Source organism: Microcaecilia unicolor, chromosome 9 (assembly GCF_901765095.1).
Source record: "Microcaecilia unicolor chromosome 9, aMicUni1.1, whole genome shotgun sequence".
In the NCBI taxonomy this organism is placed as follows: Eukaryota; Metazoa; Chordata; class Amphibia; order Gymnophiona; family Siphonopidae; genus Microcaecilia; species Microcaecilia unicolor.
Window position 1 is genome coordinate 221,097,644 of NC_044039.1, and position 27,459 is coordinate 221,125,102.

Sequence of the window (27,459 nt, forward strand, 5' to 3'; positions counted from 1 at the left end):
GTCACGTAGATGTCGGCTCCACCGAAACAGGAAATAACGTCAGAGGGGGGCAGGGAACCGGCAGAGCCGACAGCCACACGACTGCTCTGTGCACCACCTTGCTGCCTGCACCTAGGGCGGACCGCCCTGCCCTTGGTATGCTAGAGCTTCATAGGGCAGACAGCAAAAAGGAGCTTAACCTGTGGAGGTTAACTTTTTAAGAAGGTGCTTATTTTATGAAAGCAACATAATAAAACAGCCAACCAGAACCATCCCCAGAAGCATGCAAATACTTGCACACATATTTATACCTGCTCCAAAGGTGTACACATGTGTGTGTACATCACAACTCTGTCCAAACTACGTCCCTGGGAATTGCCTATGCACAGATCTTATAGGTACACGTTTCACGCACATACAATTTCATAAGAGCCCTTTTCTGCTTGTAAAACATATACTACACGCAGAAAAAATTTCAGAAAATTACTCCCTGAATACCTGAACAGATAGAAACACCTCCAGGCTATCACAGTGCTGCTTCTCCTCAGTCTGATAATAACCTTGAGAGGCAGCAGGCAGGCAGGCAGGCAACCTCCAAAAAGGCCTCAAAGCTATGAACCTGTATGTTATATCCTAGACAATGTGCAAGCAATGCTGAAACCCAGCTGTTTTGCTGCAAATTCTGTGAATTCTTTTTAGCCAGGACTTTGGCACTAAATTTGAAAGTGAACATACAATCACACTTTCCCCTTTTTAATCTATCACAGAATTGCATGTGCAAAAAACGCAAATGCTGATATTTCAATGGAACACACTTTTATTTCCCAGTTTTGCCCAAAAGACATCCCAGGAAGGCTTCCCCCAAATCCAAATAGAAATGTACACATAAATAGCTTTGGAAATGACCCTGTGGATTATTTTTCCTGTTTATTTGCTGCCTAGGGTTAGCAGAGCAGCCTATCTGTCCATAGCTGCCACATTTAGAGTTTCCTTCTTGAGCGGATGGTATCAATTCAAAGCTGAACCCCAATATTCAGCCAGTTTATCCACACAACAGAAAAACAGAACTCCTTCTGCAAACAATGTTGTAAACTGAACACAATTGAAATATGGCCAGATTATGGACTAACCCCAAGAAAGACATAGATCAGGTTTATGTAACACTAACCTCCATCAGGAAAATGTCCTTGGAGCTCTGAGCCTGCACCTTGGGGTGTTGGATCTTCACTGCCACAGTCCTTCTGTCCGGCAGCACAGCCTTATGCACCTGAGCCAGAGAGGCTGCGCCTAAGGGGGTCTCCTCAAAGCTCACAAACAGCTCTCGGATCTGTGAAAAGGAGGTCAAAGCTTTGAGCGACACTTGCCTGAAGCAAGTCCCGATGAGATGAGAGCTTTACATTAGAACACTTACATGAGACAATATTGGAAACACGTAAGTCTCTTTTATTCCTGAAGTACATGATGTATTAAAAACGGGGGGTTACCTGCTCTGGAAGTCCACATTGTTATCGTATTTTTAATGAAACTAAAAGATATTCATTGTACCTAGTCTGGAACATATTAAATGAAGAAAAAAGGAGGGCAGCCCTGATTGATTTAAAGAAAGTTTGTTCTTGAATCACTTAGGGGAATCAATGGAAATCTTGAAACTATCTGGTCAATATTCAGATGGGGGCGGTCAGTGATTTTTTAAGTGCTGACCAACACCAGCTAAACTAGACTCGAATATTCAATGCCAGGCCTCTCTCCCTCTCCACTGTGGTGTGCCTCAGGATTCTTTGATCTCTAACTTTTTTTAGGTCCTTTGGTTTCCTCGATTCAATCTTTTTTCTTTAAATTATATAAATATGCAGATGATATTCTTCTGGTTTCTCACCATGATCCCTGTAACCTTGACCTCTCCAGTCCTGCCTTGGTGCTATTAATTTCTGGCTCTCATTGAACTGCCTCATCCTGAACCCTTTTATGTCCATAGCCCTTTGGGTTACAGGCAAATCTCCTGTTACTCCCTCTATTCAGAATACTCCTTCAGAACTGGTCGGTTCTCTTAAATAGCTCGGTGTGATGTTTGATTCCAAACTCTCTTTTCATCTTCACATCTCAGCTATAGTTAAGACCTGTTTCTATTCTCTTTGGGGTTTTTTTTTCTGTATTGAGTTTTAACTTATGGGATGAAGGCCCATAAGTTAAAACTTAATACAGAAAAAAACAAATTCCTAAGTTTCAACTCAAAAACAGAACAAATCCCTAAGACAATTACCATCAACCAACTTAACTTTCCCCACTCTTCAACCATCAAATTCCTAGGTGTCCAAATCGATAGCGCTCTCTCCCTACAGGCACAAGTTAATGCCTTAACAAAAAAATGTTTCTTCCAAATGAGAAAGCACCATGCCATCCGGAAGTATTTCGAAACCACTCACTACGAACGGCTGGTGCATGAACTAATACTATCATTCCTCGACTACTGTAACTCTATCTACTTGAGTTGCACTAAGACCTTACTTAGGAGACTTCAAACCATTCAAAATATGGCAATCGGACTGATCTTCAGGCTATCAAAATTTGACAGTGTCTCCCCTTTTTACATCAAACTACACTGTCTACCCATTGAGGTGAGTGTGTCCTTCAAACTAGCTTGCTTCCTTTTTAAAGCTCTACAAGGTCTGATCCCTAGCTACAGGCTAAGCTCACTTCTGTTTCATGACCCCTGCAAGAACCCGGAAACAGGAAGATGCCAACCTATTCACTTTCCCCTCAGCTAAGGCAAGAAAAAACTGGTGCCCTTTGACAAATCCCTGATCGTTCAAGCAGCCAGACTCTGGAAAGACAATGCTGGATTGTTTTCCCCCTTAGAATCCTACTTCATGTTTCAAAAAAGGATAAAAACTCTTATATTCAGAAAATATGTACGATAATAGCTTCCCCCTCAGAATCATACCTCAGGCCTCTTCAAAAAAAGAAAAACCCAGTGTAATTCTCAGAGAAATGTTCTGATTTTCACAACCCCTTAAAACATTTGTAAGCCGCTTAGAACTGTGAAAGTGTTAGCGGGATATATGCCCAAATTTTAATATAATGTAATATTCAATCTCTTCGTAGTTATCTGGATGACACTTCTTGCGCTACACTTCTTTACTCTTTGGTCTCCTCTCACTTGGACTATTGTAACATTGTCTTCGCTGGTCTCCCTAAGGTTATACTCACTCATCTCCAGATTATTCAAAAGACAGCTAATCGCTTATTTACACATGCTGATAGATCTGACCATGTCTCACCTCTACTAGCTCAACACAACTGGCTCCGTTTCATTCCATACACAGTTTAAGATCTTCACATTAGCCTATAAGGTCCTCCACAATGGCATTCCTTCCTCTTTTTCAGCCCCGATCACTCCCTACACCCTTTCTTATACCCTATGCTCGTCCTTAGCTTTTTGGCCATCTTTTCAGGTTGTCCTTCCCTACTTTTAAGTTGGCTCAGTAATTGAGTTGGACCTGGAACCTGACTTTTTTTTTCCTTTCTCTCTGTTTTACATAATTTGGAGCTCTTTTCCTTTTAATATTTTATTCAGTTTTTCTTGTACCCTGCTCTGATTTTATTTGGGAAGAGCAGTATGTCAAGACTTAAACTAAGCCAAACTTATGTGAGCTATGCAGGAGGGTCTGTCCAACCCCCCCCCCCCCCCCCCCCAAGAGCAATGGATCCTTCCCTTCCCAACAAGATCAGGCTTCTCTCCTGAATTCTTCCCCCCCCCTCCCCCAAACAATAGTCTGGCCCCCTCCTGGTCATCCCTTCAAGAGAAAACCCAAAGTGCTTTTTTCCTCATAAAACACCTCCACCCTGGCCCTACCTTAGCAAGCCCCAGTTGCTCCTGTCCATGCCAGCTCTGGCGGCTGCGACCTCTAGTGATGGTCTCATGGCATAATCGCTAGTCCATATGAGGTGGGACTTCAGAAACTGAGTCCAGGATGGAGTAGGCTCTTGTTGGGGTGGCGTTGGGAGAGGGGTACAATCTTGTTTGGGGGGGGGGGGCAGGAAGGGCCTAATGCTCTTGGAGAGGAGGTGTTGGGAGATGGGTATGTTCTCGTCTGAGGGGAGGGGGGTAAGAAGGGAATGACACAGGAAAATTCAGGCCAATAACTGGAAGTTATTATGTGGGTGCCAGCTGATATTCAGTACCGGCACCCACATAGCTAAGTGACCAAAATTAGGACAGTCTTTTCTACGGTCCGATTTGGTTGCTTAGCTATGCAGGTGCTGACAATGAATATCATCAGCATCTACATAACTCCCAGCTCCTCCTCAACGTCATTCCCAGACCAGCCTTCTACTGACTGGTTTTGGCATAGTCGGTTAGAGCTGATATTCAGTGACACTACCCTGTTAAGTGCCACTGAATACTGTCAGCCAGCCCACTCAGTGTGGTTTAACCAGGCACAAGCCTTTGAATATCGGGCCCTACACTGCCTGTGCTGCAGCAAGTGGTTAAGAAAGATAACCGGGAACAGTTCCTATTAAATGAATATCCCTTCCAAAGGCAGAGATTATGAGTGATTCCAGGAAATACAAGTGCCTTTTTAGATACATGACTTTAAAGACTGGGTTTTAAGGTTATAGATGAGAGATGGAGTGAGAACTTCTCATATTTGGATGATAACTCTTGCTCTAAACGTTTTTACAGGGAGAAAAAAAATCATAACAGGAGACAGAGAGAATTCCAGCTGGTTTACAAAAAGAGATCAGGAAACCAAAACAGCAGATTGTACCAACACAAAAGAATAAAACAGTACACTGAGAGGGAAATGCAATTTGCAGGGCCAGTTCACCACCCATCCCCTAGAGAAATTCAGCCGTCCAGGACAAAGCAATATGGTTGCCATGTTAATCCACGTTAGTGGAGGAGTGGCCTAGTGGTTAGAGCACCAGTCTTGACATCCAGAGGTGGCCGGTTCAAATCCCATTGCTGCTCCTTATGATCTTGGTCAAGTCACTTAACCCTCCATTGTCTCAGGTAGAAAATTAGATTATGAGCCCTCCAGGGACAGAGGAATACCCAGTGGACCTGAATGTAACTCACCTTGAGCTACTACTTCAAATAAAATAATGAAGAAAAAGATGACCATTTCAGAATATATATTCTAATTTCAAAAAATTGATAAAAATGTGGCTTTTTCAGCACACCTGTGGACTTGACAAATAATTTCCTCCTCCCTTGTCTCCCCCCCCCCAAAAAAAAACCAAGGAGAGATGGATGATGATCAGAAGGTGACAAAGTAGTATAATTGTATAGTTCATAAATGATAGGTAACCAGGTGTCCATTAAGTCCTGTTTCCTTGGTGTCAAAATCTTTAACAATCTTTAATTTCAAAGATCTTACTTTCCTGGATTGTTTTAAAATTTCCTCTTAGTATTCTGACATTACCTCAAAAAATAAAGAACTCTTCCACAGTCAACAGCTCCACTAAAACATCAAAATGTGGAATCAAACACTAACCCCCATAAATTTTAGTGATATAACATTCACCTATATTTCATTCTCCTAACTTTCAACCTGTGTAATAATTTATTTTATAATTTTACTGTATATTTATAATTAAAAGGAGGAAAAAAGACCTCAGCAGTCAAAGGTTTTCGCTATGGGGACTGGTCACAATACGCATGACCCACTGAATGTCCTTTAACAGGAACCACCAAACATTGGCCAAAAACATCCAGTTCATTTATTTAACTTTCAGATTTCAATATTCAATTTCAGCTCTTCAATATCACCATAATCATTTCAATGCCACTGAGGTATTATAATTGAACTTGTATACGCAAATTTCGGCCTTCTGACGTTCACTCACACAGCAGTAAAGAAGGGCACTTAACTTATGCTTCGTTCCATCAAGATCCCAACGAGGACATATTTCACCAAGACAGGCTTCTGCAAGGGAAACTGCAACCTTTTAGTGCAGTGCTTATACCAGACGCTTATCATGCTGTCATTAGGTCGTGCTTCTGAAAATTGCTCTCCCACAGAGGTGTCTCTCACTTTGGTTTCTCTCAGGAGCAATGTCTATCTTCAAATGGGTTAATTTTGCATATAGCATAAAAGTAATGAACCTCACTCCTAAGTCAGGCTGTATGGCGTATGATCTCACTCTCATAAATTTACTGCTAATGCTTGCCATTGTACTTGCATTGTGCCAAAATGGCTTCCTTCTGGAGTTCACAGGATGGAACGTATCAAGTATGCTTGAAAATTCCTTTTAATCAAGCCAGCAGCATCAAATATGACAGGGCATAAGTCTGTATCTTTCTGCCACAGTTTCTTGGTACCTGAGGATCTTCTCTCTGTCCAAATGATTCACACAGTAATTGCTAGGGACTAACACCTCTTTGATCAGTGTCATTCTGGTGTTTTTCTTTTTTTATCATTATGTTCAGCTTCCTTGCACCCAGCTTTTTATTGGTTAGGAGGGGGATGTCATTCTCTTCAGTTCTCTTAGGGTCATGATCCCCAATGCTTTTCTGGTACAGTGACACTTCCATGAGTGAGATGTACCACCTTGTTCTTAAAATAGACTTGGGAAAATCCACAGCTTATTTCTAGGATAAGCAGTATAAAATCTGTTTTACTGTACTGGATTGGCCACTCTTGGAAACAGGATACTGGGCTTCATGGACCTTCAGTTTATCCCAGTATGGCAATGCTTATGTTCTGATGTTGTTTTGCCTTTCCATATAGAAATTTTCTGCTATCAGCACGTCACAGCCAGCTACAAAATGAGTGACCATTTCCGGCTCTTATTTACAGAATCTACAGATGCCTGCTGTACCAGTTTTCTCTATGCTTGCTGTGAACCATCTCATCCATAATCCACTGTACCGGGCTGCAACTATCAATCTCTCATTCTTAGGCTTCAGTTCTCTCCTTAACCATTCATGTGTCTGGGTCTGATCCATGTAACTCTATAATTTCCCCACTGTATTTGTGCATTTGTACTTGTTTTTCCTTGCTTGCTGCTCTACATCTTCAGAAAGCTTTGTTATTGTGTTCAGTTTTGGAAGCCGTACCCTTACTAAAGATGTAAGAAGACTGGAAGCGATACAAAGAAAAGCTACAAAAATGGTATGGGATTTGCATTGCAAACCATACGAGGAGAGATTTGCTGATCTGAACATGTATACCTTGGATGGATGGAGAAACAGGGCTCTGTTCTTTCTTGGTTTTCTTCTTATCTCTCCAAACGTACTTTTAGCGTATACTCTGGTGGATCCTCCTCCTCTTCTATCCCGCTGTCAGTTGGTTTACCTCAGGGATCTGTCCTGGGACCTCTACTCTTCTCCATCTATACTTCTTCGCTTGGTACTCTGATCTCATCCCATGGTTTTCAGTATCATCTTTACACCGACGACTCCCAGATCTACCTCTCTACACCAGAAATCTCAGCAGGCATCCAGGCCAAAGTTTCAGCATGCCTGTCTGACATTGCTGCCTGGATGTTTCACCGCCATCTGAAGCTAACATGACCAAGACTGAGCTTCATATCTTTCCACCTAAACAGACTTCTCCTCTCCCCCCTTTCTCTATTTCTGTGGATAATATGCTCATCCTTCCCGTCTCTTCAGCACGTAACCTTGGGGTCATCTTCGACTCCTCCCTCTCCTTCGCTTCACATATTCAACAGACTGCTAAAACCTGTCGTTTCTTCTTCTATAACATCACCAAAATTCGCCCTTTCCTTTCTGAGTATGCAACCAGAACCTCCATCCACACTCTTATCACCTCCCGTTTAGACTACTGTAACTTGCTTCTCACAGGTCTCCTCTCCTCTTCAATCTGTTCAAAATTCTGCTGCACGACTAATATTCCGCCAGTGTCGTTATGCTCATATTAGCTCTCTCAAGTCACTTCATTGGCTCCTTATCCGTTTCCTATTCAGTTCAAACTCCTCTTACTGACTTACAAATGTGTTCACTCTACAGCTCCTCAGTACCTCTCCACGCTCATCTCTCCCTACACTCCTCTCCGGGAACTCTGCTCACTGGGCAAATCTCTCTTAGCTGCACCCTTCTCCTCCACCGCTAACTCCAGACTCCGTTCCTTCTATCTTGCTGCACCTTATGCCTGGAATAAACTTCCTGAGCCGGTACGCCAAGCCTCATCTCTGGCCATCTTCAAATCTAGGCTAAAAACCCACCTCTTCGATGCTGCTTTTAACTCCTAAACCTAAATCTTCAACTGTTCCCTATCCCTGATATGTCCTGTCTGTCCTAACCCTTATCCCTAACTTGTCCTGTCTGTCTGTCATAATTAGATTGTAAGCTCTATCGAGCAGGGACTGTCTCTCCATGTTCAAGTGTGAAGCACTGCGTACGTCTGGTAGTGCTATAGAAATGATAAGTAGTAGTAGTAGGGTAACATGATACAGACGTTCAAATATTTGAAAGGTATTAATCCACAAACAAACTTTTTCCGGAGATGGGAAAGCGGTAGGACATGAATTGAGGATGAAGGGGGGCAGACTCAAGAGTAATTTCAGGAAGTATTTTTCACGGAAAGGGACGTGGGTACGTGGAAAGCCCTCCTGCAGGAGGTGGAGGAGATGAACAAATATAGTAACATAGTAAATGACAGCAGAAAAAGACCTGAACGGTTCATCCAGTCTGCCCAACATGATAAACTCATTTTACATGGTATGTGATACTTTATATGTAAACCTGAGTTTGATTTGTCATTGCCTTTCTCAGGGTACAGAACGTAAAAGTCTGCCCAGCACTGTTCTTGAACTTTGCAAATTTATTCAGTTAGAATCAGGGCGTAGACCATAGAAGTGTGCCCAGCAACGGTTTCGCTTACCAATTACAGGCGTTGCCTCCCAATTTCCACTAAGATTCCGTAGATCCATTCCTTCTAAACAGGATTGCTTTGTGTTTATCCCATGCATGTTTGAATTCCATTACCATTTTAATCTCCACCACTTCCCACAGGAGGGCATTCCATGTATCTACCACCCTTTCCGTGAAAAAATACTTCCTGACATTACTCCTGAGTCTGCCCCCCTTCAACCTCAATTCATGTCCTCTAGTTCTACCACCTTCCTGTCTCCGGAAAAGGTTTGTTAGCAGATTAATACCTTTCAAATATTTGAACATCTGTATCATGTCACCCCTGTTTCTCCTTTTTTCCAAGGTATACATGTTCAGGTCAGTAAGTCTCTCCTTGTACTGTTTGCAACGCACATTCCATACCATTTTTGTAGCTTTTCTTTGCACCGCTTCCAGTCTTTTTACATCTTTAGCAAGATACGGCCTCCAAAACTGAACACAATACTCCAAGTGGGGCCTCATCAACGACTTATAGAGGGGAATCAACACCTCCTTTCTTCTGCTGGTTATACCCCTCTCTATGCAGCCTAGCATCCTTCTGGCCATGGCTGTTGCCTTGTCACATTGTTTCTTCACGTCATATCCTCCGACACAAACACCCCAAGGTTTCTCTCCTGAGTTGAGCTTACTAATCTCTTGCCTCCTATTTGAATTCAAATGTGTGGGATAAACACAAAGGAATCCTGTTTAGAAGGAATGGATCTACGGACTCTAAGCGGAGATTGGGTGGCAACACCAGTAATTGGGAAGCAAAACCAGTGCTGGGCAGACTTCTACGGTCTATGCCCTGATTGTGACTGGATAGGGGTGGGCTAGAGTGTAAATTTTAAGGGGCTTCGACGTTAGCTTCAAAACATTTAGTACAAGAACAGTGCTGGGCAGACTTCTACGGTCTGTGCCCTGAGAACTGCAAGGACAAATCAAACTCGGGAATACATATAAAGTATCACATACCATGTAAAGTGAGTTTATCTTGTTGGGCATACTGGATGTACTGTACAGGTCTTTATCTGCCATCATTTACTATGTTACTATGTTCCCGTTTTGCATATTCTGTTGGTTCTGTTCCTGTATAAACGGATGGAATCTCACTAATCCCTTCTGCTTGTCAGAATGCCTGTCCAGCTGGATTCTGAACGTTTGCTGTCATACTTCAACACTTTTTGTGCATTTGGATACACTGATGCTGTTAAATAGGCCTGAAGGATTATGCTAGTAGCTGAATATGTATAATCTATTTCTACAATTCTTATACCTCACTCTTCTTCAATGAAAGGCCCATGACAGCCCCCCTACCTTTAATGTGGCCTCCAAGGAAACCCTATCCCACCCCAAACATCAACCCAACACTCTCTCACCCCCCCCCCCCCCAAACAATCTTCTGACCCCTCCTTGCTTCTAAAGACAGGAGCAATGTATGATCACTCCTGCCTCTGGTGCCTCATTCTTTCAAAATGTCTGCATCTGACCCCTTGGAGTGAAGAGAAGGGAGAAGAAGAGAGAGAGAGATGATTGGGGGTGGGGGGGAATGAGATGCTGGTACTGGGGAGGGAAAGGGGGAAGGAAAATGAGATGTTGGTACTGGGGAGAGAAAGAGGAGAGCTAGTGGCCATGGTGGGGCCGGGGTGGGGGGAGCAGAGGAAGAGTAGATGCTGGTCAGGGAAGGAACAGGAGATAGGGCATTGGCCACAGGACTAGAAAGAGAAAATGTTCGCTGAGGAACGAACACAATGTGAAAATATTTGACCCTGAAGTGAATAGATAGTGGAAGGGGAGATGCTGTCTAGAGCAGGAACAAGAGATTAGATGCTGGACCCCAGTGGATAGGAATGGAAAGAGATGCTGGCCATGGCACTAGGGGAAGAATGCGACCTATATACGAGTCATTAGAGTTTCTTAGTAGTTAAGGGTGAAAGTCAACTTATATGCAAGTATCTGTGGTAAGTTGTTTAGTCAAGCTATACCTGTTATACACTACTTTTCATCTTCATAAAAGTAGTTATTAAATCCTAATAAATAATCAGTTTTTTTTTAATGACTTTTCCTAGCGCTCAACCCTTCAAAAGAAATACTGTCCAAGAAGCAGAATCCCAAACAACTCATTTTAGTGTTGAGTTGCCTATCAGATTCACCACCATAACATCTTCCTTCTAAGCAAAAAAGGTGGCATTAATTTTGTGGTTTGGGCACTCAAAACAATTCTGACCCAGAGTTCACAGACTACCCAACTCTAGCAAAGATGACAAGCAGCATGTGGAAATCAGACAGCCTGAGGTAAGGAGATATCCCCCTTACATTGTCCAGTATTAGTACAGATGTTTTAAAGCACACATTCTCTTAGATATCCTTCACCAATTCTTTGTTTCTCATTTAGCTATAAATGTAGATACCCATAATGTCTGGGGATTATCTCCATATATTTAGTTAAACAGGTTATAATGAACCACCTCCAGTGCTGAGAGATATAAACTCCATTATGTAAACATAATATATTGTTGCCTTTAGACCAGAGTTTTAGGTCATAAATCCATACACACATTCCCTTACAAGTGTTTCAAACACATTTTATCTTTTTTAATGGGATTCCTGGCACCATCATGCTTTAAATTCTTCATTAATGACTCATCAGAAACAAGACTCCCAAGCTCACAATACTTACAATGAACAAAACTTTACAGCCAGCAAGACCCCAGCACCCAAAGATCGTGCCAGAGAACTTCCCATACAGCCTTGACCTGCCGAGATTGTCTGAGTTATACAGAGGGGCATTTTCCATACGACGTCTAAGTCCCAATCTTGGACATTTTTCACAAAAGTCCAAATCCGAATAAGAAAGGAGGTCATTTTTAAAAAAAGAAAAACGTCATCTTTTTTTTTTCAAAAATACTGTTTCAAACAAGGTTTTGTGCTTTGGATATTTTGGGGGTTTTTTTGGTTCACTTTCAAAAAAAAAAAAAAGAACACATCAGTGCAAAACAGAGAGATTCATGCCATTGGGATGTAGGAGGAGCCAGCATTTTTACTAGACTGGTCCCCCAGACATCCAAGGAAAGCAATAGGGCACCCTAGAGGGCACTTCTGTGCACTTCATGAAAATGCTTCCAGGTACAAGTCACCTTTGCTCCCTCATCTTGTCCCCTGAGCCCTCTAAAACCCATCCAAAACCCACTACCCCCCACTGTACACCACTACAATAGCTCTTATGGGTGAAGGGGGCACCTATATGTGGGTACAGTAGGGTTTTGGTGATTTGGGGTGGGGGTCTCAGTTTCCACCACAAGTGTGACAGGTAGAGAGAGATCCGGGACCTGGGTCCCCCACTCCATAGTGCACTGCACCAACCAGTACACTACTGCAGGGACCCAGATGCTGCTCTAACAGACCTGCCTTTAACATCTGAGCTGTCATAGAGGCTGGTAAATCATATTTGTATTCACATTTTGAGGGGGGGGGGGAGGTCAGTGACCACTCGGGGGGGGGAGTCACCCCGATCCCCTCCAGTGGTCATCTGGTCATTTAGGGCACCTGTTTGTGCCTTATTCATTCTGACCAAAGCATCTTGGTTTTAGTTCTGGACGTTTTTGTTTTGTTCCATTAAAGCTGTAAAATGTCCAAGTGTTAGACACGCCCTAATCTCACCTTCAAAACATCCCCAATATGCCCCCTTGTGAATTGGATGCACTGCAGACGAATTGCATAGATAAACGTCTGCAAAACAGGTTTCAAAAAATACAGATTTGGACATTTTGAGCAGAAACCGCCCAAATGGTGCTTTATGACACTTTTTTACAAATGTTTTTCTCTTTCACAAATGAGCTCCATAACATCACAGTGACTGATATAAAATGTTTTTATCCTACAGTAAAACTCTTTTCAAATTCCTGATTACACATACAATTTATATGATGAAGCACTGTAAAGCAAGTCACAATGAACTCCAGTTTCAACCATCTATAATTTCTGCAGGCAGCAAATCTTCTACTAACCGATTTAACTCATCCAAGTCCAAGTACCCCAGTAATTTGGCAAAAACTAAAGTCTGATTTTGCTCCGTCTCCTTAGAAATCAGCCTGCTGCTCATAGTCAAATCAGCTCTTTCAACGAAGTGTTCTAGATTCAGCAGAGCACTTAGGGGTCCTTTAACAGAGCAGCAGTAAGCCCAACGCAGGCTTAGCACGCACCAATCTGGAACTACTGACGGTCAAACACGGGCGCCAGCGGTAGTTCCAGCCCTGGAATGTGCCGCCTGCCGTGCTATGGAAAAATAGGTGGATATTTTCCAGCGCAGTGCTAACCTGGCAGTAATCGGGCAGCGCCGTGAGCTAACTGGCTACCACCAGCTTACTGCAGATGCCCTTAACGCCACCTCAATGTGTTAGGTTAAGTGCACCCCCCCCACACACACACACATGGCCATGCAGTAGGTGAAATCTTACCGCATGACCATGCCATTTTTACCCGCTGTGGTAAAAAGGGACCAGCGAGTGGCAAAAATGTCCCCCGCCACTAGTGTAGTTTGGCAAAAAGACGTCTTAGTGATCTCCCTCAAAGGATGTCAGGGTAAGCCACAGAAAACTTCAAGTTCGTGCTTTATTTCCAGAAACAGAAAAAAAAAAATTGTCAACATATAAGGGGACTGTTGTAGTTAATTAAAAAAAAATTGTGTTCTCTGTTTGATTACTGGTGATCATACAACTACCGTGTTTCCCCGAAAATAAGACCTACCAGGGTTTTCCTGCAAATTTAAAATATAAGACATCCCCCCAAAAGTAAGACCTACCAAACTTTTTTTTTTAAGCAGGGCCGCCGAGAGCCACCCGAGGTCGCCCCCCCCCACCCGAGGTCACCGGGCCCCCCCCCTCCGTCGCTCCCGGAACTAACCTGAAGCTCCTTTCACCTTCGCAAGTTCGGATTCGAAGCAGCAGCGCAGCTGGGCAGACCTCTCCTTCCTTCCATGTCCCGCCCTCGCCTGACGTTACGTTACGTCAAGCGAGGGCGGGACCCGGAAGGAAGGAGAGGTCTGCCCTGCTGCTTCGAATCCAAATCCGAACTTGCGAAGGTGAAAGGAGCTTCAGGTTGGTTCCGGGAGCGACGGAGGGGGGGCCCGGCGACCTCGGGGGGGGGGGGGCACCGATGTTTCCCAGAAATAAGACATCCCCCCGAAAATAAGACCTAGCGCGTTTTGGGGATGAAAAATAAATATAAGACAGTGTCTTATTTTCGGGGAAACACGGTATCATCTTATTTGATTGACTGCATCGGCAAGCAAGAATTGGTCATTTCTCTTGTGTCAGAAGCCATGTGCTCAACCATCGCTGCACTGTGCATGGCTCTAATGCAAGATTTCTCTGTTAGCCCCTGAGTGATCCACAGGAAGGCATGAAACTGATGGCTTGCAGTCTTTTTGCTGTGAGGCAGCATAAATTTAACAGTTCAGCATCTGCACAATCATGTTCCCAAGCAAGCTTCCAACTCTATCCATTCAAATGTTTTTTTTTTGTCCGAGTGACAAAATCAATGAAGCTCAAGAGCAGTGGATTTAAAAATGACTGGTTATGTGTTTTTTTAATTACTGTATGTCTACACTTTAAACTTTTATTGACTTTCCAGTCTCTGTGGAAAAGAGATCCTAAAGTTCAATCTTTTCTTTTAATTAGGGAGAAAGTGTCCCTCCCTAACAGGAGTAAACCAGACAGCAACGATACACGTTGGGTTTTTCAAATCTACTTCTTCCCATTTTTAGCGTTCATGTTTAAAAGAACCAGTGAGTGAATCTACATAAGTACATAAGTAATGCCATACTGGGAAAAGACCAAGGGTCCATCGAGCCCAGCATCCTGTCCACGACAGCGGCCAATCCAGGCCAAGGGCACCTAGCGAGCTTCCCAAACGTACAAACATTCTATACAATCAAGCCATTATGACATCACTAATGAGGTTGGCTCTTATTGGTGGAATGAGCCACTATGACATCACAATAGGTTAAATCACTGCTCTATGTAATAAAAGTGAGCCAAGTAGAGGACATAAGTACATAAGTAATGCCACACTGGGAAAAGACCAAGGGTCCATCGAGCCCAGCATCCTGTCCACGACAGCGGCCAATCCAGGTCAAGGGCACCTGGCAAGCTTCCCAAACGTACAAACATTCTATACATGCTATTGCTGGAATTGTGGATTTTTCCCAAGTTCATTTAGTAGCGGTTTATGGACTTGTCCTTTAGGAAACCGTCCAACCCCTTTTTAAACTCTGCTAAGCTAACCGCCTTCACCACTTTCTCCGGCAACGAATTCCAGAGTTTAATTACACGTTGGGTGAAGAAAAATTTTCTCCGATTTGTTTTAAATTTACTACACTGTAGTTTCATCGCATTGCAGCTGCAGAAGAAATATAAAGCAGGGGATCCTGACCCCTCTCTTCCCCCGAGTGTCTGTCTGCACCCATACTTCCATCAGATCCAGATTGTTCATTTCTGCTGTTTCATCCCTCATGACCTCCATCCCATAACTCCACAGAAGTAACTGATAGTAATAACAAAGAATTTATTTACAAGAATAATAGCAAAGAAATGTATTTACAAGAGTGAGACATAAAATAAATAATTAGGATATAAAAGTCATGTACAAATGTTTAGAATGTAACAGAGAGAAAAAAATAAAGTAATGGTTTTTTTAAGTGCTTTAAAAGAACACTATTCAGATATCAGCTGGAATGAACAACACTCTCCCTATGGCTAAACCTGCCAATTATTTGTTCCCTGAAGAAGCGAAAACACTTATACAACCTGTTTGGAGATCCAAGGCTCTCCTTTCTGGAGGATGACTGATTACTTAACAGGGACACGTGTGCCTGGGCAACTCTGAGCAAAGGCCTGTCATTTGTTGTAACATTGAGCACTGAATTCTGTGATCATGAGCACAATCAATGCTGTAAACACACTGAGCCTAAATATTTCAAATGCCTCACCCAGTCAGAAGATAAGAGTTGGAAAAAAAAACCAGAAAACAAAGCAGTATGGTAAAAAAAAATCTTTAATAATGTTATTTCATTTCCTGGTACAAAAGTCACCAGCCTGACACGGTCACATTTCGGTTTGTGCCTGTTTCAGGGGCATACAATGTTACTTTAATAGGGAATCTCAAATTTCACTAAGATCCCTCAATTCCATTCTGCAGATCAAAGAATCTACTGAGCAAATGGGCATTCCCACGTGACTCATATGACAATTAAATCTGAGATGCCCTATTAAGGTAACATCATATGCCCCTGAAGCAGGTGCAAACCAAAAGATGGCCGTTTTTACCATACTGCTTTGTTTTCTTGATTTTTTTTCCAGCTCTATCTTCTGACTGCGGACTGACTTGTTTTTTTCACGTCTCTTTCATGGTTAGCCCCTGATCCATCCATGCCCCTCCCATGGCCATTCCCCCCTTTTGGGTGCATGAGACATTTCGTCACACAGTGTTATAGAATAGCATTATAAGCAGATGTGCATACAAATTCAAATTTGTATCAATTAATACGAAATTGCTGATCTGCTGTTACTAATCTGTAACCTTGTTAATTTTTTACTGATCCATATCAATTAAATATTGTTTTCCACATACGTATCTGCTTCGTTTGGTGTCCATCTTGGAGTTTGCAGATCGATTACGTTGCTGTTTTTTTGTCCTCCTATTATACCATACTGGCTATTTTTTCTTCAATCTGCATCTTTGCATTACTGACTACTTTACCAGCTTCACCTGCTTTTCCAGAAATTGTTGCCCATCTTCCTCTTTCTACAATCTCTTGAAGTGCAAACCCTCAATTGAAACAGATTCCACAGACAGATTTTTTTTTTTATAAGGCAGACAGTACACTCTATATTCCAGTCCCAACAATATCTGACTTCTACTACTCCAAGAAACCCTAACCCACCCTGTTAAAACGTTCAGGGGGGACAAGATACAACCTGCTCTGCATGACCTAGAAGAGCAGAAAACACGCCCTATGAAACACTGTTATGATTTTTTAATCTGTAGGGAGAGGGTCACTAGGATTTACTTTGTAAATACATGTAAAAATCAACACTTGACAATTTCATTAACTGAGTACTGTCCACCAGATATGACCTTAAGTATACAGTTTATCTGAACAAGAAAACCAGGATTTGTAGTCAAGTCTGTTCAATATTGGGTCCTTAGTTATGAAACAGGCTACTGCTGGAACTCAGACTAAAGAATCATTAATTGTGTGGTTTTAAGATATTATCTGGTTCCTATTTTCTATTTTCCTGTGAGCTGCTGCTGCACTGGATGTGGATAGCTTGTACATGTTACACAAGAAATAGTGTTATGTCTATGGAAGTAGATCTCCATCAGAAGGCTGAGAATGAATACTCTGCAATGCCATTTGATAAATTATTCTTCATAACCTACTGTCCAACATGATGAATGGAATCTCACCATTTATCACCACAACTTTATTTTCAGTGATGGAATTTTACTTCCAGCTCTTGGAAAAAGATAGGAGAACAGACAAAACATGTCAGGGATGAACTGTGGAGAAAATCACCAATGTCTTCCAAAGAATTTGACAACAAAGAGCCAGAGGCTGCCACTAAAACCCACTCAGGAGGGGCAGTGACAGCTGTTCATCCCCCAGCTCATAATCTACGGGAGGAAACTACTAGGACTGCAAACTGATCAAGTACATAAGTACATAAGCATCGCCATGCTGGGACAGACCAAGGGCCCATCGAGCCCAGCACCCTGAGCTATGCTTTGTTGTCCCCAGTGCATGCTGGGAATTACAGTACAGACTGACACGTGGACAAAGTTTGTCCCCATCTGTACAAGCCTCAAACACTTATGATTTTATATTTAAATCTTTATATTAAAGTATAAAAATGAACACTGTGTACAACCTTTGCTTATAAATCACAAATAGAAAACAATAACAATGAACAACTGAAATAACCTCACCCCCCCACCCCACTCTATACTTCCAGTCCCAACAATATCCGACTTCTACTACTCCAAGGAACCCTAACCCAGGGGAGACAAGATACAACCTGCTCTGTATGCCCTAGAAGAGCAGAAACATGCCCTATGAAACACTGTTATGATTTTTTAATCTGTGAATAATAAATGATCAACAATCTCAGGATTCAGTCTAGCTCTCCTATCTTCCACAGTCTTTTCCGCAATAGAAAATGTCCCCTCAGAAGATGTGCTGGTAGCAGAAATGAACAGGATCCCCTGTGAAAGTTTTGCCAGTTTTGGCCAGCACTTTTGCTTGTTTTTCAAAAAAATCAAACATCATCGTCTGCATCACTCAACATAAATAACTATCCAATTAACAATAGCCTTCAGAGGAGGCATTGTTCCATAAAAGTCACTCATAAAACTGCTGACATCCATTTAATTCTCTTGGAGGGGGCTCTTCCCCAGATATGACGCTTTCTGGGAATGAGGACTGTGGAGGATCCTGAGTGTTGATGGACTCAGCATTTTATTTCAATCTGGTTTTGGTAAAGCCTTCTTCAAGATTCGGTTGCTTGTGTTTTTACATCACCTGGGAAGATAATTGGATTGACATGGGTGCAGAAAAGAACCAACACTGTGTAGTCAATGAACAAGAAAATAAGTGTCAATTAAGTGTTGGAAATGCTCCTTGATGCCAGCAACAATGGATGAATCTGTTGCAGTAATAGTAAGATGCTTGGGCAACTAGGCGTGTGATGGAATGATGTTGCAGAAGGTAGGAATCTGATCAGCAGACAAGACTCTTGTTGCCACATCAAAGGCAGACAAGACACAAATTACGTCATGTAAAAGTGCTTCATTTATATCCAAAAGCAGCTTGTGCAGTTTTTTTTTTATCACTGAATTCAGCTGCCTGTTAAGTTTTTACATATTGAAACGAGCATTCTATAGATGCTGATCCATCTAGTTGGAACAACCTGTTTAAGGCTAATCTCAAGCTTTTAGAGAATGACAAGCAAAGTTTGACCCCCATCTCCGTAGGCTCTGTCTCCGTCCCTGTAGTTAGCTGCATGTCCTCATCCCCGTGTCAGTCTCTAAACTGGCGTGGAGGAGTAGCCTACTGGTTAGTGCAATTGACTTTGATCCTGGGGATCCCTATGGGGACCCCCATCCCTACAGGCTCTGTCTTCATCCTGTAGTTAGCTGCATGTCCTCATCCCTGTGTCAGTCTCTAAACTGGAGTGGAGGAGTGTTAGTGCAGTGGACTCTGATTCTGGAGAACTGGGTTTGATTCCCACTGCAGCTCCTTGTGACTCTGGGCAAGTCACTTAACCCTCCATTGCCCCTGGTACAAAATAAGTACCTGAATATATGTAAACCGCTTTGAATGTAGTTGTGAAAACCTCAGAAAGGCAGTATATCAAGTCCCATTTCCCTACATCACAATATCAGAAGTGAGCCAAGTATTGGGCAATCAAGCCATTGTGACATCACTGATGAGGTTGGCTCTTATTGGTGGAATGAGTGTAGGAGTGGTTAGTGCAGTGGACTCTGATTCTGGGGAACTGGGTTCGATTCCCACTGTAGCTCCTTGTGACTCTGGGCAAGTCACTTAACCCTCCATTGCCCTGGTACAAAATAAGTACCTGAATATATGTAAACCGCTTTGAATGTAGTTGCAATAAAACCTCAGAAAGGCAGTATATCATTTCCCTTTCCCTAAATTGTAGTTTATTTTACTTGGCGCAATCAGAATCACAACTCCATACTTGCAGTAGGATAAAACCAGAACTGATCAGCTTTTCCTGATAAATGGAGTTAGATGGCAACTCCATAAACTATTAATCTCTTTCACACTTGAGGTCAAAAGAGAGCTGCACACATAATTGGCAATGTACCTGAGCATACACTGCCACTGTCTTCTGGAGGGGTAGAGCATATATTTGTATGTAGTCTGCATAGCTGCTGCCATTGCTGTACCTATTTTGAGCCAGGGCAGTGTGATAGGAATATACTGTGGATAAGGAGCAGATATCCTAAACCTGTCTTCGCATATTTTGTTAAAATGAAATTCACTTATAGTCTATTTCATACACACGGGGAACATAAGAACACATGAATAGCCATACTAGGGCATATCAATGGTCCATCTAACCCGGGTATCCTGTTTCTAACATTGGCCAATCCAGATCCAGGTCACAAGTATTTGGAAGAATCCCAAAAAGCAGCAAGATTCCTCCCCCCACTGCCAAATAGCAAGATCCCATTCTACTTACCTTCAGGTCTATCTTAATAATGCTTATGAACTTTATCCTCCAGCAATTTGTCCAACCTTTTTTTTAAACACAACCACACTAATTCCGTTTATCGCATCCTGTCACAAAATGCTAGCTACCCGCCTGGGGTTACCCCGCAGCCACTTAGAGGGTTATCTCCAGAACAGCTCAGGTCTGCCTGAACCTGCCACTTGTGCTCTACACTAGCACCCTCCTCCTACTGACTGGGTCACAACTGCCTCTGGGTGAGTCTCCCGCTCCCAAATTACCCTCAGTGATTTCTAGGTTACTGGGGCCACACTCCCAGTGGTCCCACAGTTTCCAGAAAGCACTCACAGACCCAACACAAACCACCAGGATTCTTTATCAGTCCAGACAATCAGAGCAAACAAACAATTGTGTTTATTCTCAGAACTTGGAACAATGGACAAAGAAAATGTGCGATAGCAAACAGTAACAAGTAACTGAAAAACAGATCATTTAGAAAACTAACCTAAACATCTGCATACTGGCTAAACAGTACCTGGGAAGATCAGGACATATATTCACCAAGCCTCAGCAAAGAGATCTCTCTCTCTCTTTCTTCCTGGCTAAGACTGCAACAGCCAGCAGTACTGGGTAATTTTTCAAACTCCAGGCCAATCAAAGCTCAGTCAACAAGCCAGACTTTCTGTTAGAGGGGGGTGGGAACAATGGTAAATGTAATGTGGTTCTTGTATTCCACCAACTCCCACAAAAGTGGTTCAAAGCGGGTAACAAAAGTCAAAAAAATAATAGCTGGATCAAGGGTTTCCTAACCACAAGAACATACCAAGTAAAATCAAACTCAAACATATCATCACCATGGAAAGCAGACTGCGGAGTACCACAAGGATCACCGCTATCACCGATCCTCTTCTACCTAATTACCCTCTAGCCAAGTCCTTATCCCCTTCATCTATGCAGACGATGTTACAATATACATTTCCCTACAAATCTGACAGAAATCACCAACAAAATCATGATCAGCTGTGAACATCATGGACTCTTGGGCAATGCATTTCAACTAAAACTCAACAAAGAAAAAACACAATGTCTTATCCTCTCATTCCAACACAGCGCGGACAACCCCAACAATTATCAACACCCCAGACTACAGCCTGAAAATCCTCGGCGTTACATTGGACCACAACCTAACACTAGAGAGCCAAGTGACATCCACAACGAAGAAAATGTTCCATTCAATGTGGAAACTCAACGCGTGAAACAATTCTTCCCGAGGGAATCATTTCGCAACCTGATACAATCAATGGTACTAAGCCATGTAGACTACGCAATGGAATTTATGTGGGATGCAAAGAACAAACATTAAAGAAACTTCAGGACTGCTCAAAACATGGCAGCTAAGCTTTTCTTCGGAAAAAACGCGATTTGAAATCGCAAAACCCCTCCGCGAAAAACTACACTGGCTCCCAATCAAAGAACGAATTGCTTTCAAAATCTGCACTCTGGTCCACAAAATTATCTACGGTGAAGCTCCGGGATACACGACAGACTTGATCGACCTACCAACTAGAAACACATCCTAATCAACCACGAACGTAGCTAAATCTGCACTACCGAAGCTGCAAAGGACTGAATACAAATCAACTTACGCATCCAATTTCTCGCTACATAAGCACACAACTGTGGAACGTATTACCAAAAGCCTTGAAAACCACGTACGACCACCTAAACGTCTGGAAAAAAATAAAAACTAACCTGTTTAAAAAGGCAAACCCTACCAGTCCAACATAAATACCTGATCTCTGCAACACAACAAAACTAAATACGTAATGGACATAACACAACTCTTCCGTTGTACGATTCCCAAATGTGGCTGTGCCACATGAACTTTATCTTACCACATCATCACTTTGTATTTGTTTACAACCGGAGTCTGCAAACTCCTCTCCGGTCCTATGTAAGCCACATTGAGCCTACAAATAGGTGGGAAACTGTGGGATACAAATGTAACAAATAATAAATGTATACTGCTACTTGCTTCCTGCTTGTGTTAAAGAAAAAGAACACTTAGTTCCCTATAACAGCTTAAAGCATAAACATGCACCATCTGCTGGCAAATAGGAGAAATACACTTCAGACATAATTAAAACAGGGAAATATCCAATACATTTACAGGCTTAAACACACAGTTTCTTTACACATCCTCTGGCAAGAAGTTCCAAAAATATTTTCTCCTATTAGTTTTAAATGCTTTGCTATGGAACTTTATGGAGTGCCCCTTAGTCTTTGTACTTTCTGAAAGAGTAAACAAATGATTCACATTTATCTGTTCAACTCTATGCAGGATTTTATAGACGTCTATCTATCTCAACTCGGCCATCTCTTCTACAAGCCAAAGAGCCCTAACCTCTTTCACTTTTCCTTGTATGGGAGTCATTTCATCCTCTTTATCATTTTGGTCGCCATTCTCTGTAACCTTTCTAATTCCACCATATCTTTTTTGAAATGTGACAACTAAATTCCATACAATACTGAGGGTGCAGTTGCATCATGCAGCGATACAGAGACATGATAATGTTCTTTGTTTTATTTGCTATTCCTTTCTTAATACTTCCTAACATTACATAGTAACATAGTAGATGACGGCAGAGAAAGACCTGCATGGTCCATCCAGTCTGCCCAACAAGATAAACTCATATGTGCTATTTTTTGTGTATACCTTACCTTGATTTGTATCTGCCATTTTCAGGGCACAGACCGTGTAAGTCTGCCCAGCACTATCCCTGCCACCCAAACACCAGCCCCGCCTCCCACCACCGGCTCTGGCACAGACCTTATAAGGTCTGCCCAGCACCATCCCCACCTCCCACCACCAGTCCCCGCCTCCCACCACCAGCTCTGGCACAGACCGTAAAGTCTGCCCAGCACCATCCCCGCCTCCCACCACCGGCTCTGCCACCCAATCTCGGCTAAGCTCCTTAGGATCTATCCTTCTGAACAGGATTCCTTATGTTTGTCCCATGCGTGCTTGAATTCCGTTACCGTTTTCATCTCCACCACCTCCCACGGGAGGGTATTCCAAGCATCCACTACTCTCTCTGTGAAAAAAATACTTCCTGACATTTTTCTTGAGTCTGCCCCCCTTCAATCTCATTTCATGTCCTCTCATTCTACCTCCTTCGCATCTCCGGAAAAGGTTCGTTTGCGGATTAATACTTTTCAAATATTTGAGCGTCTGTATCTTTGCTTCTTTGGCTGCCACAGCACACCACACAGAAGATTTCAATGTATTGTCTGCAATGACAGCTAGATCTTTTTCCTGGGTGGTGACTTCCAATACAGAACCTAGCGTCATGTAGTTATAATTTGGCTTACCTTTCCTAATGTACATCACTTTGCACTTGAACACCTTACATTTCATCTGCCATTTGGATGCCCAGTTTTTCATTCTCTAAGGTCCTCCTCTAATTTCTCATAGTCTGCATGCGATTTAACCACTCTTGAATAATTTTGTGTCATCTGCAAATCTGATCACTTCACTTTGTGTTCCTATTTCCAGATCACTTATAAATATGTTTGAAAAACGCCTGTCCCAGTAAAGATCCTTGTGGTAATTCACTACTCATCTTCCGCCACTGAGAGAATTAGCCATTTAACCCCCATGTTCTCTTTTCTATCTTTAACCAGTTCCAGAACAGTGAATGATACATACCTGTAGCAGGTGTTCTCCGAGGACAGCAGGCTGATTGTTCTCACGACTGGGTGACGTCCGCGGCAGCCCCCACCAACCAGAAGAAGCTTCGCGGGCGGTCCGCACGCAGGGCACGCCCACCGCGCATGCGCGGCCGTCTTCCCGCCCGTGCGCGACCGTTCCTGCCAGTTGAATGACAAGCAAAATGATGAAAACGCAACTCCAAAGGGGAGGAGGGAGGGGTAGGTGAGAACAATCAGCCTGCTGTCCTCAGAGAACACCTGCTACAGGTATGTATCATTCACTTTCTCCGAGGACAAGCAGGCTGCTTGTTCTCACGACTGGGGTATCCCTAGCTCTCAGGCTCACTCAAAACAAGAACCCAGGTCAATTGAACCTCGCAACGGCGAGGATACAACAGAAAATTGACCTACGAAGAACAACTAACTGAGAGTGCAGCCTGATCAGAATAAAATCGGGTCCTGGAGGGTGGAGTTGGATTTACACCCCAAACAGATTCTGCAGCACCGACTGCCCGAACCGACTGTCGCGTCGGGTATCCTGCTGGAGGCAGTAATGTGATGTGAATGTGTGGACAGATGACCACGTCGCAGCCTTGCAGATCTCTTCAATAGTGGCTGACTTCAAGTGGGCCACTGACGCTGCCATGGCTCTAACACTATGAGCCGTGACATGACCCTCAAGAGCCAGCCCAGCCTGGGCGTAAGTGAAGGAAATGCAATCTGCTAGCCAATTGGAGATGGTGCGTTTCCCGACAGCGACCCCTAGCCTGTTAGGGTCGAAAGAAACAAACAATTGGGCGGACTGTCTGTGGGGCTGTGTCCGCTCCAAGTAGAAGGCCAATGCTCTCTTGCAGTCCAATGTGTGCAACTGACGTTCAGCAGGGCGGGTATGCGGCCTGGGGAAGAATGTTGGCAAGACAATTGACTGGTTAAGATGGAACTCCGACACCACCTTCGGCAGGAACTTTGGGTGGGTGCGGAGCACTACTCTGTTGTGATGAAATTTGGTATATGGAGCATGAGCTACAAGGCCTTGAAGCTCACTGACCCTACGAGCTGAAGTAACTGCCACCAAGAAAATGACCTTCCAGGTCAAGTACTTCAGATGGCAGGTATTCAGTGGCTCAAAAGGAGGTTTCATCAGCTAGGTGAGGACGACGTTGAGATCCCATGACACTGCAGGAGGCTTGATAGGGGGCTTTGACAGCAGCAAGCTTCTCATGAATCGAACGACTAAAGGCTCTCCAGAGATGACTTTACCTTCCACACGATAATGGTAAGCACTAATCGCACTAAGGTGATTCCTTACTGAGTTGGTCTTGAGGCCAGACTCCGATAAGTGCAGAAGGTATTCAAGCAGGTTCTGTGCAGGGCAAGAACGAGGTTCTAGGGCCTTGCTCTCACACCAAACGACAAACCTCCTCCACTTGAAAAGGTAACTCTTTTTAGTGGAATCCTTCCTAGAGGCAAGCAAGACACGGGAGACACCCTCCGACAGACCCAACGCAGTGAAGTCTACGCCCTCAACATCCAGGCCGTGAGAGCCAGAGACTGAAGGTTGGGGTGCAGCAACGCTCCGTCGTTCTGCGAAATGAGAGTCGGAAAACACTCCAATCTCCACGGTTCTTCTGAGGACAACTCCAGAAGAAGAGGGAACCAGATCTGACGGGGCCAAAAAGGCGCTATCAGAATCATGGTGCCGCGGTCTTGCTTGAGCTTCAGTAAGGTCTTCCCCACCAAAGGTATGGGAGGATAAGCATACAGGAGGCCGGTCCCCCAATGAAGGAGAAAGGCATCCGACGCTAGCCTGCCGTGTGCCTGAAGTCTGGAACAGAACAGAGGCAGCTTGTGGTTGGTCTGAGAGGCGAAAAGGTCCACCGAGGGGGTGCCCCACTCTCGGAAGATCTTGCGTACCACTCTGGAATGGAGCGACCACTCGTGCGGTTGCATGACTCTGCTCAGTCTGTCGGCCAGACTGTTGTTTACACCTGCCAGGTATGTGGCTTGGAGGAGCATGCCGAATTGGCAAGCCCAACGCCACATCCCGACGGCTTCCTGACACAAGGGGCGAGATCCGGTGCCCCCCTGCTTGTTGGTGTAATACATTGCAACCTGATTGTCTGTCCGAATTTGGATAATTTGGCAGGACAGCCGATCTCTGAAAGCCTTCAGTGCGTTCCAGATCGCTCGGAGCTCCAGGAGGTTGATCTGTAGATCCTTTTCCTGGAGGGACCACAGACCCTGGGTGTGGAGCCCATCGACATGAGCTCCCCACCCCAGGCGAGATGCATCCGTCGTCAGCACTTTCGTGGGCTGTGGAATTTGGAATGGACGTCCCAGGGTCAATTTGGTCCACCAGAGCAGTGAAGTGCGGCAACTGGTGGAGAGGCGGATGACATCTTCTAGATTCCCGGTGGCTTGGAACCACTGGGAAGCTAGGGTCCATTGAGCAGATCTCATGTGAAGACGAGCCATGGGAGTCACATGCACTGTGGAGGCCATATGACCCAGGAGTCTCAACATCTGCCGAGCTGTGACCTGCTGAGACGCTCTGGTCTGCGAAGCCAGGGACAGGAGGTTGTTGGCCCTCGCTTCGGGAAGGAAGGCCTGAGCCGTCTGGGTATTCAGCAGAGCTCCTATGAATTCCAGAGACTGGGTTGGCTGGAGATGGGACTTTGGGTAATTTATCACAAACCCCAGCAGCTCCAGGAGCTGAATAGTGCACTGCATGGACCGGAGGGCTCCTGCCTCCGAGGTGTTCTTGACCAGCCAATCGTCGAGATATGGGAACACGTGCACTCCCAGCTTGCGTAGATACGCCGCCACCACCACGAGGCACTTTGTAAACACTCGTGGGGCAGAGGCGAGCCCAAAGGGCAGCACACAATACTGAAAGTGCCGTGCGCCCAGACGGAATCTGAGATACTGTCTGTGAGCTGGCAGTATCGGGATGTGAGTGTATGCGTCCTTTAAATCCAGGGAACATAGCCAATCGTTTTTCTGAATCATTGGCAGAAGGGTGCCCAAGGAAAGCATCCTGAACTTTTCTTTGACCAGGAATTTGTTCAGGCCTCTCAGGTCTAGGATGGGGCGCATCCCCCCTGTTTTCTTTTCCACAAGGAAGTACCTGGAATAGAATCCCTGCCCTTCCTGCCCGGGTGGTATGGGCTCGACCGCATTGGCGCTGAGAAGGGCGGAGAGTTCCTCTGCAAGTACCTGCCTGTGATGGGAGCTGAAGGATTGAGCTCCCGGAGGACAATTTGGTGGCAGGGAGGCCAAATTCAGGGCGTATCCGCACCGCACTATTTGGAGAACCCACTGGTTGGAGGTTATGAGAGGCCACCTTTGGTGAAAAAATTTTAACCTCCCTCCGACCGGCAGATCGTCCGGTACGGACACTTTGAGGGCGGCTATGTTCCCGTGGATCCAGTCAAAAGCCCGTCCCCGGCTTTTGCTGTGGAGGTGCAGGGGGCTGCTTAGGCGCACACTGTTGAAGAGAACGAGCGCGCTGGGGCTGTCCCTGTGCCTGACGAGGCCTTCGGACCGGCTGGGTGTACCTACGCTTGGCAAAAGAATAGGGCACAGCCTGCCGGGCCTGGGAAAAACGTCCACCTGTTGAGGTGGATGCTGAAGGCGCCTGGTGGGAGAGCTTGTCGA

At 44.2% G+C, this 27,459-nt stretch overlaps 1 protein-coding gene across 1 annotated transcript in view; it reads right to left on the minus strand.

The window, feature by feature from the left end:
* The window catches only part of ADCK1 (aarF domain containing kinase 1), a 179,890-nt gene that overhangs the window by 80,794 nt on the left and 71,637 nt on the right, over positions 1-27,459 (minus strand). The window contains exon 5 of the mRNA XM_030215362.1: positions 1,148-1,306. Within this exon, the coding sequence (XP_030071222.1) occupies positions 1,148-1,306 (159 nt within the window). The remainder of the gene's footprint in view (positions 1-1,147; positions 1,307-27,459) is intronic.